We start from the raw sequence: 18891 nt of genomic DNA on the forward strand, positions 1-18891 counted from the left end.
TGCAGCTAACAAGATGGCACAGGTTTCTCTTTCAGCTACCACAGTTTCAAGGAGAATCGATGACATAGTGGAGGACATTGAATCACAGCTGCTGGAATGGCTTAATTAATCACCATGGTTGGCTTTCCAGGTCAACAAGTCTACCGATGTCAACAACAAAGCAATACTGCTGGCTTATATGTGATATATATTTCAAGATGATGTGCATGAGGATATGTTGTGTGCACTGCCGCAGCCAACTAACACAAATGGGGCAGAGTTATTCAAGTCTTTGAATGGCTACATGTCAGGCAAACTGGACTGGTCATTCTGTGTTGGAATATGCACAGACGGGGCTGCAGCTATAACTGGACGGCTGTCTGGTTTCACTACCTGAGTCAAAGAGGTTGTTCCTGAATGCCAGTCTACACACTGTGTCATACACAGGGAAATGCTGGCTAGCCGAAAAATGTCACCTTCTCTTAACAGGGTATTGAGTGATGCTATTGAAGTTATCAATCACATCATGCAAAAGCCTTTAACTCATATCTGTTCGAGCAGCTTTACGAGGAAATGAATACAGAGCACAAATGCCTTCTCTTACACACTGAAGTCAGGCGACTATCAAGGAGGAGAGCCCAGGGTTTTTGAGTTAAGAGAGCCACTACAGAGATTTCTTTCAGGAAAAAAGTCACCACTGGCAGCACACTTCAGTGATGAGAAATGGACAGCAAAACTCGCTTATCTGTGTGACATCTTCAACCTGCTCAATGAACTCAATTTGCTACTTCAGGGGAGAATGACAACTGTCTTCAAGTTGGGCGATAAAGTGTCTGCTTTCAAAGCTAAACTGGAACTGGAAGATGGCGAGTGGACAGGGGCATATTTGACATGTTCCCAACATTAGCTGGGATTTTGGGAGAGATTGAGGCTGCACTGTCCTTCTCACAGCTGGTGCACGATTACCTATCTTCACGGTCGATAGAATTCGAGCGTTACTTCCCAAATGACCCAAGACGTGCAAAGGAATGAGTCCGTGACCCACTTATGAATGTCCCTGGTGAATCATCATGTCAGCGCGGGAAGAAGATCAACTCCTCGAGCTTGCAAATGACAGTGGGCTGAAAAGTATGTTTGACATAACACCTCTGCCAGCATTCTGGATCAAAGTCAGGGCTGAATATCCTGAGACAGCCACGAAAGCACTGAAAACGTTGCTTCCATTTCCAACATCATATCTCTGCAAAGCAGGTTTTTCTGCAATGAATGCAATGAAAACTAAATTGTGGAATTGACTGGACATAAGGAACCCCCTTTGAGTATTGCTGTCTTCCATCACCCCTCGATGGGACCATCTTGTTGCAGAGAAACAAGCCCAGAGCTCCCACTGATTCAGCGATATTGATGTGTTGCAATGATTTTATATGTTCATTTGAGAAAAGTATGTGCTGTGTTTAATAACCAAATGTTAATTAAAATGTTATGATGCTATTGACTTCTAAGTGAGTTATAATTGACTTATCACTATATTCATGCGAGGAAAATATGCTCTGTGTTTAATATTAAATTTGTTAGATAAACCCTTTTAGAAACGAAATTAGGTGTATTAGCCACTTCTAAGTAACTTATAGTTGACTTATCACCTATATTCCGGTTGTTATTAACACCCCACCACCCCACGTCAGCTAGTCCGCAAGAATATTGTCGATATTAAACTGGTCCGCGGTGCAAAAAAGGTTGGTGACCCCTGCATCAGACCATACCTCACCAAAGGATGGTTTGCCCACGTGCGATTCAACCCAATGACTGGTGTTTCACTAAACAGATGCTGCCAAAACTGTTGATCAGCTCTAGAGATTGGGATGGACATATAGGGACACACATACCTTGTTTTCTCTCATCATCTTTTTGTATTCATCTTGTTTTTCCGTCTCTGCAATCAACTTTGTGTAGCGAGGACAATTGTCCAGTGGGAATGCAAGCACCTGAAACAAATTCAGCTTTGTTCAGATCAGACTCTGGACCCAAAGCCAATGAGATATATACACACACACTCACTCACACACACGCACTGTATATACATCACTACAGCCCAGTTCCAGTGAGAAATATATGCTCACAGGCATAAACATACAATACTATGGCCCACTCATAGCTGTGAAAAGTATTTACATGCATTCATTAACTGCCCTCTGTCTCCGTAGGAGATACACGAGGAGGCACAGAGACATGGAGCCTGGACTGTGGTATGTATACACTTCCTGCTCTTATCCAGCCACAGCACAAGTTACAGTGCTCATCCCTTTCTAACAGCACACATGCACTGTTAATGTAAGCCACACATTCCTTTAGATCTCCAATGTAACTTGCAAAGCTGCTACTTGTGCTGGTTCGAGGGCTATTCCTGCACACATCCATGCCACCTATCCTTCCCAGCACTCCGCTGTAAGATGCACTGCTCCAGCCTCTGCATGAACTTCCTGCATAGAGTGGAATAGACTTTGCATTCCCCATTGCACTCTGCTCAGAAAGAGGATAATTTGAGTGGTGCTGCACAAACTCCCACACCTGCCCTTCTCCCCACATTGTGAGCAATGTTGGGCAGTACCCCTCACAGCCACTTGCCTTGTCCTCTTTCCCAGGCACTGTGTGCACAGGAATTGGTTGCCATTTCAAGTCAGGACGGAAGACCTGATGTCCTTGTGGAGGGTACAGCCCAGCAAGATTCGACTCAGCACTCATTAGAGTCCGGTCAACGTCTGTGCTCCGGATATAAATCTACAGAAAAGAAAACATGTACAAATCACAAGAGGCATTTGACAAGTAGAGCATACAATCTAAAACAAAATGCAGATTGTAAAATCCAAAATAAAACAATATAATTTTTTTTAATTGGATAGGTATATGGACAGGGAAAGAATGGAAGGTTATGGGCTGAGTGCAGGTAGGTGGGACTAGGTGAGAGTAAGCGTTCGGCACAGCGGAGATGGCCTGTTTCCATGCTGAAATTGTTATATGGTTATAATGCTGGAAAGAACCCAGCATGTCAGGCTTGCTAATTGCAGCTAGTCTCTTTGAAGATTACGGACAAGAGAAAGAAACAACAGAAGATACAGAAAAAAGTTCAAAATACTGAAGATACTGATAAGAATGAAATAGAAGAATATTAGAAATACCCTAATCAGATTTTGTATGTGAGAAAGAAAAACAAGTTGATTAGTTTTCAGAACTTATTAGTTCTGGCAAACTAGAGAGGCTAATCATCTGAAATTGTTGAACTCATTGTGAAGTTCCAAGAGCTGTGTTACACTCAGCCTGAGAATTGGGTGCACTTCCTTGGGCTTGCTGTGGACCTCATTGAGTCAGTTATGGGGGGAAATTGGGAATGGATGAAGAATTAAAGTGCCAGGCATTTAAAAACTCAGGGTCACCCAATGTAACCTTGAGGAAAAACACCTCAATTTCACATACTGTGAATTTATTTATTGAGATACAGTGCAGAACAGACCCTTCCAGCCTCTTCGAGCCATGCCAACCAGCAACCCCCAATTTAACCCTAGCCTAATCACGGGGCAATTTACAATGACCAATTAACCTACTAACCTGTACATCTTTGGACTTTTGGATTGTGGGAGGAAACAGAAGCACGCAGAGGAAGACATACAGACTTCTTTCAGATGATGTCGGAACTCAACTCTGAACTCCTGCAGCCGGAGCTGTAACAGCATTGCGCAAACCACTATGCTACGCTATTATGGCAACCATGATTGACCAGTTTTAATGAATGGCTGTTAATCTGTAATATTTATTTTTCAGCACTCATTTTTCTTTCCCTGACCCATTAGGAATCTCCAACATTTTTTTCCAGCCAGTGGAGTACTCTTTACCCGACAGGTCTCCACCCTTCCAAGGACAATTGTTCATATTGTTCCCTCCACACTCTGTTGTAACTTAAAACATTGCTTACTGCCACTCTCTAGTTCAGAAACAAAGGTTATAAACCTGAAACATCTACCAAGTTTTCTCTCTCCACAACTGTATCCTGGACAGCTTTTTCCAGCATTTGGAAGAGAAGTCATTTTAGAAGAGATTTAGTTTTAATTTGGCATCATGTTCAGCAACAGAATTTTGTTGCAATATCACTCATTCCAAAATTGCCAGAGTCTGGCTGAATACTCACAACTATAGCGCTCTTGAGTGTGCCTCCAGACTCAGCTGAAAGGAATGCACCTCCTGTCAGTGTGGCTACAGAGACCCTACTCCGAAGACAATTCCTTTATTAAAATTTAAATGGCATTTACACCAAAACATGGCAATTGGAGGGTTTGTTCTGGAGCCAACGTAGGGCCACCTCACATGTCTGAGGATAAGTAATTAAGTCAGCTAGAGCTGCCATCTAACTGAAATGCAGCCATTGTTATATCACGCATTCACATTAAAGGGTTATAAGAGACCTTCTGCTTTTTCCTCCCTTCTCATCATTTTTTCTCCAATCCCGGTGAAAGATCTCAGTCTGAAATGTCAACTGTATTCTTTTCCATAGATGCAGCCTGGCCTGCTGAGTTCCTCCAGCATTTTGTGTGAGTTGCTTAGAAGAGATGCATTGGCTTTTGTATGAAGTGTTCATGGCACCTCTGCATTCCTAAAAGGATGTTGGTGATCCAACTTTGATTCGGTCCCCAAAAGCAGCCCCTCTACATGTCAATGACATCCCAGTTACTTATACTTAAGTGTTGTTGGTAAAGCAAAACATCACAATGCATCAGTTGCAGATCAAAATGTGCATATTTGGTCTCCTTCAGACAACAGTATCCAAAGCTGAATTAGAATTTCAACTTGGTTTATTAGAACCCCACCCCTTTACACAGCATCTCATCTCACCTCGTATCGGTCATAAGTCGAGTTGAGGAAGCCATGGTAACGATTTCGCAGATATTGGCCCAGTGCGTACTGCTGTCTCATTCCAGTCTACATAATGGAAACAGAAATCCCCGTCATTATAGGAAGAGAGAGAGCAGTAAGCATAAATCCAGAGCCACACAACAGTGAGATTCAGCTCTACACTTTTCCAGTTTGAACCTATATCCAGCCCAACGTATCGAAGACTGGATTTATATGCCAAGCTCTCCACTCATTCTCCTTTGGGCTTTTGTACCACAGTGATGTCCACTCACACTCCAGTCACATCACAGAGCTAAATGTTTAACATTGCTTACACTATAGTCCAGGAACAATGATACACTAACTCACTTGTACACAAGAAGATGGTGACGGCCAGATTGACATCATCCAGAATAGGTTTTACTTTGACTCTACTTAAGTAGAGATTGGTACTTTCACAAAGGCTACGTTTCATTAACAGTATAGGTCTTATTTAGATTGCTACTGTAAAAAAGTGTCAACAAATAGTTCCTTGTTTAAAGCACAAGCAATTGTGGCTGCTGTTACATTCACCAACATAACTTGCTTGAAATTATTTTACATATGCATCTCTTTTTCATTAAACAGTAAATATTTTACAACCAATTTTAAAATGTAAACTATGCAAGTTTATTACTTATAAAATTACAAATTTTGTGATTTGAATTGCTCTCCTGAAGACACAGAAGAAATCTAGAGAACGTCCAGTGGAGGAGATGAAAGTAGTAAGTTTAGGAGACCGCAAACTGATAAATGTCCAGGACCTATTGAAGTGCATCTCGGAGTTTTACAAAATGTAGTGGATGCTCCTGTTGTCACCTCTGAAAGTTCTATGGAATCTATAATTGCTCCCACTTGTTGGAAAGTAACAAATGTAACCCTGCTGCTAAAGAGGTAGGGGAAATATATATTTAAAAAATCAGGGAACTACCTACTGGTTATCCTCATTTTGGTAGGAGGCAAATGTTACAATTTATTAAAGTAGCAGGACATAATAGGTCTAGGCAAAATCACTGTGGTGGTATGAAAGGGCAATCGTATTTGACATATCAGAGTTTGAGATTGCAACTCACAAGACAGATAAGGAGGAAACAAATGAATGTGATACATTCTGACATTTGTAAGTCTGAAAAGGTGCCTCACAAAGAATTCAATGCAAAGTGACTGGTATTGTGAATTATACACTGTAATGGAGTTCCGAGTGGTTGGCAGACAGTAGGAATAAACAAGTTATTTTGAGGTTGTGAAGCTGTGATTCTTGGAAGGATGGAAGGATGGAGGGATGAGGAAGTGGAGCTAAACTTGTCCAAGGTTGTTGACTCTGCTATGAGGAGGAAGTAAACAAATTAGGCCTAAGCTTAGATTAATAGAGAAAATCTCACTGAAACATACTTACTTCTCACATGAGATTTGACAAGGTTATAGCAGGGACGATGTTCCTCTGGCTCAGGAGTCTGGAACCAAGCTTCTCAGTTTCAGAATAAGAGGTCAGTCTTCCAGAAGAATTTTTTTTACTCAGACAGTAGAGGACTTTTAATTCGCCACTCAAAAGGATCAGTGGAGACCCAATGGTCGAGTAGATTAAATGCAGATTCTAACATAACATTAATTATGAAGAATGTGGGATTAATGCAGGGAAAGACACCCTGTGATCACAGAGAACAGAGAAACAAATGGCCTCCTTGCTGATGGGAAAGGTCAGGAAGGGAGGAAAGAAGGAACAGAGGTCACTGACCTGGGTAAGCTGCCCAAATCCTTGAGGCCAATCAGCCTCTGTATTTGGATCCTTTGGGAATCCTCCGATAGGAGATCGATCACCATGACGAAAAACCTGTGAAAGTAGTCCAAGTTTCAAAAGGATTATTATTATTTGTCACTTTATAAAGGAAGAGGGGGAGAAAAGCAAAAGGTGTGCAGGGTGGTTGAAAGAAAAACATAAAAGATTGTAACTATTCCCTCCAGTGATACCTCTGCACTCTATCTGCTGGCTCCAGACTTTCTCACTCTCAACTTCCTTCTCTATTGAGATACTGTTTTCTAGCCAAATGCCCTTCCTCCCATGCACCTCTTTCCACCCCACTCTGCCCAATCTCACTATGCTACTGACTGTAGAGTTTTGTACAATTACATTCTTGAGAAGCACCTTCACATTCCTAAAGACACCAAGACAAATTGTCAAAGTTGAGTTTATTGTCACATGCACAAGTACGTGTATAAACAGGTACAATGAACTTATTTACATGCATATAGCATCAGATAAAGAGGATTCATAAGAAAAAAACAAATTTTAAATAAAATATACACAATTTTCACAAGAAAGAATACAATTTGAATAAAACAATAACACAATCTATTTTAATGCAAAGTAATCAAGGTGGTCAGTGTTGCTAAACTGTAGTGATTAAGGTTTTGCCCTAATCACTGGATTAGGCAGGTGAATGAAAGGCTGAGGGACTGATGCAGTGGGCAGAGGTTCAGATTTATGGATCATTGGGATCTCCTCTGGGGAAGGTACAACCTGTACAAAAACGAAGGATTACACCTGAACCCAAGGTGGACCAATATCCTTGTGGGCAGGTTTGCTCAATTTGTTCAGCAGAGTTTAACTAATTTGGCAGGGGGATTGGAACCAGAATGATAGTGCTGAGGATGGGGCAGTTAGTTTACAAACATGGGCAATATGTAGTTAGACTGCTATCAAGGAGAGGGTGATGATATGGCAAAATTGCAGTCAATAGGATGAGATGCAATGTAAAAGGTGGATAAAATCAAAAAGGCTGAATACAGGATTGAAGGTGTAATATGTAATATATATGCAGTATATGGAATAAAGTAAATGAACTTGTAGCACTGTTAAAGATTGGCATGTAAGATGTTGTGAGCTGAAAAAAGATGACAGCTGGAAGCTTAATGTCTAAGGATATACATTCTATCAAAAGGACTGGCAGGTATGCAGAGAGGGTGGCATGGCTCTGTTATTGAAAAATGAAATCAAATGATCAGAAAGAGATGACACTGGGCCAGAAGCTGTTGAATCATTGTGTGTAGAGCTAAGGAAATGCAAAGGTAAAAAGACCTTAATGGGAGTTACATACAGACCCCAAGCAGTAGCAAGAAGTAGTCCATGAATTACAACAGAAAATAGAAAACACATGGCAAAAGGCAATGTTACAATAGTCAATGGAGATTTCAAAATGCAGGTAGATTGGCAAACTCAGACTGATGCTGGATTTCAAGTGGGGGAATTTCTGGAATGTCGATGAGATGGCTTTATATGAGATTTGTGATGCAGTCCACTATTCTGGACTGGATGTTGCGTAATGCATCCGAATTGATTAGAGAGCTTAAGGTAAAGGAACCCATAGGGTAACAATAGGATCACAATATGATAGAATTCACCCTGCAATTTGAGAAGGAGAAGCTAAAGTCAGGTATATCAGTACCTGATATCAGGTGGAGCAAAGGGAATTACAGAGGAGTTGTACTATGGCTTTGTGGCTAAATTTGCCGATGCTACAAAGATAGGTGGAGGAGCAGGTAGTGTTGAGGAAACAGAAAACCTGCAGAGACTTAGATAGTTTAGGGGAATGGGCAAAGAAGTAGCAAATGAAATACAATGTTGGAAAGTGTATGGTCATGCACTTTGATGGAAAAAAATAAAAGAGCAGACTATTATTTAGATAGGGAGAGATGCAAAGGGACTTGGGAGTCCTTGTGTAGTTAGCCCTAGTTAACCTCCAGGTTGAGTCAGTGGTGAAGAAGGTGAATGCAATGTTGGCATTCATTTCTAGAGGTATAGAATATAAGAGCAGGGATGTGATGTTGAGACTCTACAAGGCACTCATGGGACCACACTTGGAGTATTGTGTGCAGTTTTGGGCTCCTTATTTTAGAAAGGATATGCTGACATTGGAGAGGGTTTAGAGAAGATTCACGAGAGTGATTCCAGGAATTAAAGGATTACCATATGAGGAACTTCTGGCAGCTCTTGGGCTGTATTCCCTGGAGTTCAGGAGGATGAGAGGTATCTCATAGAAACATTCCAAATGTTAAAAGGCCTAAACAGATTAGATATGAGAAAGTTATTTCCCTTGGTAGGGGAAGAGGGTACAACTTTAGGATTAAAGGACGTCCATTTAGAACAGAAATGTGGAAAATTACTTTAGTCAGAGGGTGGTAAATCTGTGGAATTTGTTGCCACAAGTGGCTGTGGAGGCCAAATCATTAGGTGCATTTAAGGCAGAGATAGATAGGTTCTTGATTAGCCAGGGCATCAAAGGGTATGGGGTGAAGGCAGTGGAGTGGGGATGACTGGAAGAATTGGATCAGCCCATGAATGAAAGGTGGAGCAGACTCACTGGGCCAAATGGCCTCCGTCTGCTCCTATATCTATGATCTTATAGTTGGCCAGAATTGATTGGAAGGGAACACTGGCAGAGATAACAGCAGACCAACAATGGCCGGAATTTCTGGGAGCAATTCGGAAGGTGCAGAATACATACATCCCAAAGAGGAGGAAGTATACTAAAAGCAAGATGACATAATCATGGCTAATGAGAGGTCAAAGCCAACATAAAAGCTAAAGAGAGGGCATGTAATAGGCAAAAATTTGTGGGAGATCAGAGGATTGGGAAGCTTTTAAAAACCAACAGAAGGCAACTGAAAAAAGTCATTAAAGAAAAGATGGAAAATGAAAGTAAGCTAGCCAATAATATTAAAAAGGATAATAAAAGTTTCTTCACATACATAAAGTGTGAAAGACAGATGAGTGGATATTGGGCCACTGAAAAATGATGCTAAAGAGGAAGTAATGGGGAACGAGGAAATGGAGGACAAACTGATTTGAGTATTTTGTAGCAGCCTTTACTGTGGAAGACACTGGCAGTATGCCAGAAGTTTGAGACTGTTGGGGGCAGAAGTGTGTGAAGTTACCTTTAGTAAAGAGAAGGTTCTTGGGAAACTGAAAAGTCTGAAGGTAGATAAGTTACATCGTCCAGATGGTGTACACCTCAGGGTTCTGAATCAGGGATTGTGCAGGCATTAGTAATAATCTTTCAAGAATCAATTGATTCTGGAATGGTTCCGGAGAACTCTTCAAGAAGGGAGAGGAGCAGAAGAAAGGAAACTACAGGCCAGTTATTCTGACCTCTGTGGTCGGGAAGATATTGGAGTTTTAACTGTTAAGGATGTGGTTTTGGGATGCTTGAAGGCACATGATAAAATAGATAATTGTTAGGGAAAATCTTACCTGACAAATCTGTTGCAATTCTTTGAAGAAATAACAGGATAAACAAATGAGAATCGATGAATGTTGTGTACGTGGATTTTCAGAAGGCCTTTGGCAAGGTGCCACACATGAAGCTGCTAACAAGTTTAGAGCCCATAGTATTATAGTAAAGATACTAGCATGGATAAAGCAGTGGCTGATTGGCAAGAGGCAATGAGTGGGAATAAAGGGAACCTTTACTGGTTGCCTGTAAATAACTAGTGGTGTTCCACAGGGATCTTTGTTGCGACAACTTCTTTTTCCATTATATGTCAATGACTTGGATGACAGAATTGATGCCTTTGTGGCAAAGTTTGTGGATGATACAAAGATAGGTGGAGGGGCAAGTAGTGTTGAGGCAGTAGAGAGGCAAAAGAAGGACTTAGACAGATTAGGAGAATAGGCAAAGAAATGGCAGATGAAATACAGTGTCAAAAAGAAATAAAATGTTGGACCATTTTCTAAATGAAGAGAAATTCAAACATCTGAGGTACAAAGGGACTTGGGAATCCTTGTGCAGGATTCCTTAAAGGTTAATTTGCAGGTTGAGTTGGTGGTGAGGAATGCAAAAGCAATGATAGCATTCATTTCAAGAGGACTAAAGTATAAAAGCAAGGATGTAATGTTGAGACTTTATAAAGCACTGGTGAGGCCTCACTTGGAGTATTGTGAGCAGGTTTGGACCCCTTACCTTGGAAAGGATGTGCTCTGTACTCACTAGAATTCAGAAGAATGAGGGGTGACCTCATTGAAACCTATCAAATGTTAAAAGGCCTCAATAGAGTGAATGCGAAGAATATGTTCCTGTGGTGAGGGAGTCTCGGACCAGAGGGTAAAGCCTCAGAATAAAGGAGCGCCCTTTTAGAACAGAAATGAGGAGGAATTTCTTTAGCTAGAGAGTAGTGAATCTCTGGAATCGTTGTCACAGGTAGGTGCAGATGCCAAGTCACAAGACATATTTAAGACAGAGGTTAATAGAGTCTTGATTGGTCAGGGGATAAAGGGATGCAGGGAGAAGGCAGAAGAGAAGGGTTGAGAGGAAAAATGCTGTACTAGATCTTTATGCAACCAGACAGGATACTTTCAACACTGCAGCTGTGGAAATTTGTTGGTGTTCAGTAACGAGTCAAACTTCCTTACCCTTCTAAGAAAGTGAAGACACTAGCTTCCTATGTGCTGGGTCCAGGAATTTAGAGCAAACTTTAAAATTAAAAGCAAACACGAGGAAATCTGCAGATGCTGGAAATTTAAGCAACACACACAAAGTGCTGGTGGAACACAGCAGGCTAGGCAGCATCTATAAGGAGAAGCACTGTCAACGTTTCCGGCTGAGACCTGACAAAAGGTCTCGGCCCAAAACATCGACAGTGCTTCTCCTTATAGATGCTGCCTGGCCTGCTGTGTTCCACCAGCATTTTGTGTGTGTTGCTTCAAAATTAAAAGTAAATTTTAATCAAAGTACATACATCTTACCATATGCAGACCTGAGAATAATTTTTTTTGTAGGAACACTTAATTAATCTACAGAATAATAACCATAACAGAAACAATGGAAAAACTAGCCCAACTAGGACCATTCAAACAGAGTGCAAAAGACAACAGACTGCAAATACAAAAGAAATAATAATCATAAATAAATAAGCAATAAATATCAAGAACATGAGATGAAGAGTCCTTAAAAGTGAGTCCATTGGTTGCGGGAACATTTCAATGATGGGGTAAGTGATGTTATCCCCTTGGTTCAAGAAACTGATGTTTGAGGGGCAGTAACTGTTCCTGAACCTATGCTTTTCTTGAGCACCAGTAATTTCAAACCTCTTAAAGCAGGTGGGTACCACACACTGTCGAAGCAAGAAGTTAAAAATCTCAGCAAACATACCAGCCAGTTGATCAGCACAGGTCTTTAGTACTTGGTCACGTACCCAACTGAGCTGGAAGCTTTTCGTGGGCTCACCCTCTTGAAGGCTGTTTGCATGTTGGCTTCAGAGATTCAAATCACAGGATCATTAGGGATGGGGAGTTTGTGATAGCCCCTCCACAATCTGATGGTCAAAGGAAGCACAGAAGACACTGAGCTCATCTGGAAGCAAAGCCCTGCTATCTCCCACATCACTTGATTCTATTTTATAAGAGGTGATATTATTCAAATCCTGCTGCTGAGCATCCTTCGTTGATTCAAGTTTGATCCAGAATTGCCACTTCACCCATGAGATGGCTTTCCGGAGATCGTACTTGGTCTCGCAACTTCCCTGGCCGCCAGACTTGAATGCCTTTGATCTGGTTCTCAGCAAATTTCTGATCTCATGGTTCATCTGGGGCTTCTGATTGGAGAAGACTCAGAATGACTTTGAAGCGATCACACTTCTTTAATAAAGTTAGTTATAAACATAGGGTTTTCATTCAGATTCCCAGATGAGTTCAGACCCCTGACTCGATGCAATTCTGTAGCTGATCTTGTTGTCCTAATCTCTGGAGTTTTGCTCTATAGCCTCAGCACGTATGCAGATAGGAGACAGACAGCCACGTGATCAAATTTCCAGAAATGCAGCAGGGATTACTTATCTTAGTACAACAGTGGTGTAGTATTCTGGGTCCTCTGGTGTTACAGGTGATATGCTGATGGTAATTGGGAGGGTTTGCTTCAAACCAGCCTGGTTGAGACTCTATGATTTAAAATGCGTCGGGATGGTCTGTTCCTTATTTGGAGATGGTATCAGACAGTATCGCAACCGCTTGATTATAGTCAGTCGCTGGTGGAATGTAAACTGCTTTCAGAATTATGGAGAGCTCCTTTGGTAAACAGAACAGATGTCATTTGACAGTCAGGTGCTCCAAGTCAGGGGAAGACTAGTTCAACAAAACTGCCAAACTAGAGTACCATTGAGATATTATCATGAAACATATAACTCTTCCTTTTGCCTTTTCTGAATCAGTTCAGTCCATTCTGTAAATTGGGAAGCCTTCGGGTCAGATCACTGTATCTGGTGTCCTGCAAGAAAGCCTCGTTTTGGTCAAGCATAGAATGGAACAGTATCTCATTTCTCTCCACTACAGCAATCTTGTCCTCAGTTTTGTTATTCAGCAACTGCCCATTTGCTAACAAGATGCTGGGTAGAGGAGGCCTCAGCCTGGCTTGTAGTTTCTCCCCCCCACCTCACTTCCAGCCATGGCAATGGAACTTCGTCCTCTTAAAGATGCCAAATCTGTCTGATCCACCAAATCCTTCAGGTGATCGTGAGATCGGAAGATCATGAAGTTGATGTACAAGTACAATGCTTAGAGGGAAGTTAGAGGCTGCAGATTGCAGTGAGAGTAATTTGAGAGGCATATTTAAAAGAATATTTGGAACTATTGTCTGCAGCCCACAGAACGTTGCTGATGATCACTGACGACTCTACTGCTGTGGTGTGATCATTCTCCTTCCCCTTGCTGAAATCAATCAGCTCTTTAGCTTTACTGATTCCGAGCACTCAATCCAGTGTCCTAACTCACTCTGATAAGCTGATTCATCACCACCTGCGATTCATCCAACAACAGTTAATAGATTTCGTCGTGGCATTGCAGCTGTGGTTAGCCACATACAGTGTGTGTGTGTGTGTGTACAGAAAGCTGAGCGGGCACTAAGCACACAGCTTTGAAGTGCACCTGTGTTGATGGCAACAAACAGATGTTACTAACCCTTACCAATAGAGATTTACTGATAAGGAAGACTCATATCCATTTAAAGGGGCCAAGGTCTTGTGGGAGAGGGTAGGGAAAAAAAGAGCAATTTTACAACAAATCCTATCATCATATAGAGCTGGGTGAGTAAAAGCTTACCCAAAGAAGCAAGCTTTGGGGATTGTTGAGAAAGAGGCAAAGGGAATTGGAGATTACTTCACAAGTTGGGGGGTTCTACCTCTATAAGCACTATTTATTTTGTACAAACATCACTTTCTGTTCATAAGCCGCTTTTTCACACCACCTCCTGCATGAGCTAATTCGGATTTTGACTTGAAGCACATACATTAGAAAACATCCATCTCCATCCATTCTTTATTTGCCCTTGAAACTGCAATATCTGTCAGACCTGAGCTTTCTTAATGTTGGTAAACATTAAGTAGGTGTACTTTGAAGGAAGTATTTTGTTAATCATTCATTGCTATTGACCTACCCTTACAGCACGAGTTTGCAGTAGAATCGTACATGTGGACATTACTTTGTTTAACCCTAACCATGAGACTAACCAATAATATTAGTCTATTCAGGTGCACAACAATTCTGTTTTGAATCTAATACGTGCTTTACTTAACTTTCTGTAGTTTCACAAAGATTTATCATTAAAACCTTGAAGAAAGCTTCCAGCTCGGGTGATTTTTGAAGAAGGTGTCTAACCCCCTGCCTAACTTTATACACAATCCACTGTGAAGGCAGTATATGGGGGCTTGGCCAATGGTGGAGATATGTTTAAAAAAAAACAACCGGGGCTCTAAGGATAAGAAGGCAGAAGGTAAAATACCACAATAAAAACAGCATAAAAGTAAAATGATTGTACAAGTAATTCAAGAGGGCTAGAGCATTGATCTGGAAACAAAGTTCAAACCCTGCTTTGCAACTCAAAAATTGCTGCATCAATTAAATTAATACCTGTACTTTTTTAACAAAACAGAATGCCAGCAAAGGAAATAAGTTTGTGAGAGGAGTGCTGCCCTTGACAGCGGGCTTTCAGTGAGTCCAGCTTCCATGCTTGGGAGAGATTGGACCTTCAATGCTCACTCTCCCATTCTCATTCAAGTGCTCTTACTGCCCAGCTGCAGTTTCCTGAGGCAAACCTATCGCCTGCAGTCCTGGATATCAGAGGTTCTGCTTTAACTCCAGGCTTTCTAAGGCTACTGACATGATGGAGTTGGCAGGAACTAGGAGTTCCAACCTTGGAATCAAGTACAATCCAACGTCTGAAGCACTGTGCTAGGCCAACACGCTGCAGAAATAAAATAGTCCTTAATTTGGGCCAAAGGGCCCATTTCTGTGCTGTGTTGCTCTTTGACCTATACCCTTCAAAATTCCTGTTTTTTTTAAAGCCTTAAGTATGCCTGGAAATGGAACACGATTGCACAGAATCCATCAATTTACAATCACTTTAAAGACAATTAGTTGAAGGGCTGTATCCCATAATTGAAAGTAATGGAGCTGGTAGCCAGTGTCTGAATGATAAACATTTCTTTGTAGCTTGAGAATCAGAACAAAAAATCTCTCCGATTTCTCAGTGAATGTTCTTAAGAGAAGATTTGGGGGCTACGCGTAATTACACTCAGTGGCCACTTTATTAGGTACACCAGCTCATTAATGCAAATGCCTAATCAGCTAATTATGTGGCAACAACTCAATGCATAAAAGCATAGACCCAGTGGGGAAAAAAACCCTTGTATTTACCTTATCTATGAAGTTGTTTGTCTCCATCAAACCTCCCCCCCCCCCCCATTTTCCTCTACTCCATGAAATGTAGTCCTAACATAATCAACCTTTCCCTACAACTCGGGTCCTCAAATCCCTTACGATAAGGGCACAGAATGATCCCGTTGTACCGGAAGCCCTGGAGTTTGAGTTCATAAAGAGACAGAGATGCTTTCCAATAATGTTGAACTGCACTGAGAGAGTAAAATGGTACAGGTTCAAAATGAAAAGACATAAGAATGCACAAAAGCAAGTGGCCACTGTATACAAATATCTAATCCGCCAATCTTTGTCAAAAGTTCAGTTGTTCACAACATCAGAATAGGGAACGAAATGTGATCCAAGTGACTGACTGTGGGATGAGTGTTGGTGTCAGACAGGGTGGTTTGAGTATCTAAGCAAGTGTTGATCTCCTGGGATTTTCACACACAGCAGTCTCTAGAGTTTACAGAGAATTGTAAGAAAAACAAAGAATATCCAGTGAGCGGGAGTTCTGTGGGCAAAAATGTCTTGATAATGTACAATGTACTGTGTATGTTAATCAAAATGGCTTCTTTGGTTTGCTATAGGAATGCTTTTATGTTTGATAAGTGTTTTCTCTCAGTTGTTTAGCTTTGGACTTACTGATATGGGAATTGTATTCATTTTTTAACCAATGGGGAATGTTATTTTGTCTTGTGAGGCTGAGAGCTTGGGGGTTTTGTGGTCTTTTCAGGGGAGGCGAGAAGGAGACGCCGAGGAAGGTGGACATGCACTGCACTGCTCGGTCGACCACCGGGGTGGTCCCAGGTGCGAGGACGTGGAGGTCAGAGGAAAACGACGAGGGGTCGAATGGTTCGATGGTTGAGCTCCAATGATGTGCACTAAACTGACTGAACTTTGATAAGTTGGAGCCTTTTACTTTATTTTCTTTTCCTTCATATATACTGTATTGCATAGTACTCTTTTAGTTTTAGTAAAATCTTTAAAGTGTATTCCATAACGGTATCTGGTATGAGTTTGATATTGTGTGCGTACGCGCGGCGTAAACTTGATTCTCACAGCACCTGCGTGTACGGGAGATGGGGTTGGTGAGTGGCTGGATCTCCTTTTCCCCTAGACATATACCAGCCTGTTGGGTAAGTGTTACAATAATGAGAGAGGTCAGGTGTGAATGGCCAGATTGGTTCAAGCTGACAGGAGAGCAACAGTGACTCAAACAGCAGTGTGCAGAAGAGCATCTCTGAACACACAACACATCAAACCTTGAAGTGGATGGACTACAGCAGCAGAAGACCATAAGCATGCACTCAGTGGCCACTGTATTAGATACAGGAGACAGCTCAGAAGTGGCCACTGATTGGATGTCACAATGATAGGTCATTCTGGTTGCATAATAGTAGATAGTTTTCTTTTTATGAAAGAATTGCAGTATTACTTAATCTGGCACCAAAAATTGCACAGAAGTTGTACATCATGACCAGAAATAAAAGGTTAGGCACGATCAGCAACTCTATAGTGTTGTTAAAGAATTTGCTGCAATGTTAGTGCCTTCCTGACCAAGGCACTGCAGAGCAAGTTTGTGCCCAGGTTAACTGATTTGCAAAATTCAACTAATGAAAAAAATAAATGTTGGATCATGCGTGCAACATAGCTGCATAGATTTTTTTTCTGAAAATCATTTTTGGAGCAGATTTTTGTAAGTCAGCGCAACATGGTGGGCCAAAGTTCCCATCCTGTGCTGTCGTGTAGTATGTTCTAGGTTAATGACCAGTGTAATTAGCCTCTCCACTGCTCACTTATAAGCAGGAAGGTGCACAAAAAATGTTCCGTAAAGTGCCAGAAACAGAAAAGTAAATATCCTCAAGGTTAAAGACATTCAGGTGGTTGTTCAGGTGAAAAAGTGAGATTATTGATGACAGGGTCAATGCATTAAAGGTGGATCAACTCCACTGTGGGTAAAGCTCTACATCAACGTGCAGATCTGGTCAAAGACCTGTATGTCAGCTTAAAGTCAGAAGCAAGGCTGCTAACAAGGCTACAGAAAATGTTGAGGGGAGGCAAAAAAAAGAACCATCCCAAAAAAAAAGCAGCAAACCAAAATATTTTATTTTTTACAAAGACAAGGGACTGCAGAAGCTGAACTATCAGAGAGCAAGGAAATCATTTGTTGGAAAACAAGGCACTGAGTACTTGATATTAGTCATACCAAGGATAATGTTGCCAGTGTCTCAAAGGAAAGATGTCACCAGATGCCATAGTGGATGAATTAAATACTAACATACAAGAACACTGACGCAAATATAGAAATCGCAATGTATACACAATCTATAAGCATAGAGGTTTTTCTAGCAACAAAGTCCAGAGTTCAAATTTACTATCAAAGTATGTATATATCCAACTTTGAGATTCATTAACTAGCAAGCACCCAGAAAGCAAAGAGATACAAGGCAATCAAGCAAAATCAGACACAGCAAAGACAAACATCTGAAGTGTAAAGGACAAACTGTGCACGTAGAGTCCAAAGCTGTTGAGGCGAGTGAACCCAGTCCAGGAGCTAACCTGGTGGCAAGGAGACTCCTGCATCTCCTGCCTAATAGCAGCAGCAAGAAAAAGAGGGAAAATATGGGCAGATAGTGCTGTCCATTTTCCATTCTCAGCTTTTGTGATTTTAATCTTCAATCAGTGTAGAACAATGAAGCTGAGCATGAGCTCAGACATGCCTACCCAGGACATCTTTAGGAAGCGGTGTCTCAGAGAGGCAGCGTCTATTATTAAGGACTCCAGCACCCAGGGCATGCCCTTTTCTCACTGTTACCATCAGGTAGGAGGTACAGAAGCCTGAAGGCACACACTCAGCGATTCAGGAACAGCTTCTTCCCCTCTGCCATCCGATTCCTGAATGGATTTTGAAGCTTTGGACACTATCTCACTTTTTTTAATATACAGTATTTCTGTTTTTGCACAGTTTTTAATAATCTATTCAAAATACATAATTGATTTACTTGCTTATTTATTATTATGCTAGATTATTTGTATTGCATTGAACTGCTGCTGCTAAGTTAACAGATTTCACGTCACATGCCGGTGATAATAAACCTGATTCTGAGTTTGTCTTCCACTGTCAGGCCCTGATACAGCTCGGCCCCCAGTGATGGCTGCCCCAGCAGAGAGTCACGTTCCCCAAGAGACAGCATAATCGTCACTATGAAATTACTCAAAGAGAAATTACAGGCTGCGGACTGCAGTTCAGCATAAGTATATCTAGTAGTTTTTGTTAGCTGCCCACAAAATGTCACTGCAGATTGCCAGCG

The 18891-nt window shown here is 41.4% G+C and overlaps 1 protein-coding gene across 1 annotated transcript in view; it reads right to left on the reverse strand.

Moving 5' to 3' along the window:
* Positions 1–18891, reverse strand: part of acp2 (acid phosphatase 2, lysosomal) — a 76678-nt gene that overhangs the window by 33779 nt on the left and 24008 nt on the right. The window contains exons 2-5 of the mRNA XM_059975376.1: positions 6635–6730; positions 4861–4947; positions 2605–2757; positions 1866–1964 (exon numbers count right to left, since the gene is read on the reverse strand). Coding sequence (XP_059831359.1) covers positions 1866–1964; positions 2605–2757; positions 4861–4947; positions 6635–6730 — 435 coding nt within the window. The remainder of the gene's footprint in view (positions 1–1865; positions 1965–2604; positions 2758–4860; positions 4948–6634; positions 6731–18891) is intronic.

This window comes from Hypanus sabinus, chromosome 7, assembly GCF_030144855.1.
Source record: "Hypanus sabinus isolate sHypSab1 chromosome 7, sHypSab1.hap1, whole genome shotgun sequence".
In the NCBI taxonomy this organism is placed as follows: Eukaryota; Metazoa; Chordata; class Chondrichthyes; order Myliobatiformes; family Dasyatidae; genus Hypanus; species Hypanus sabinus.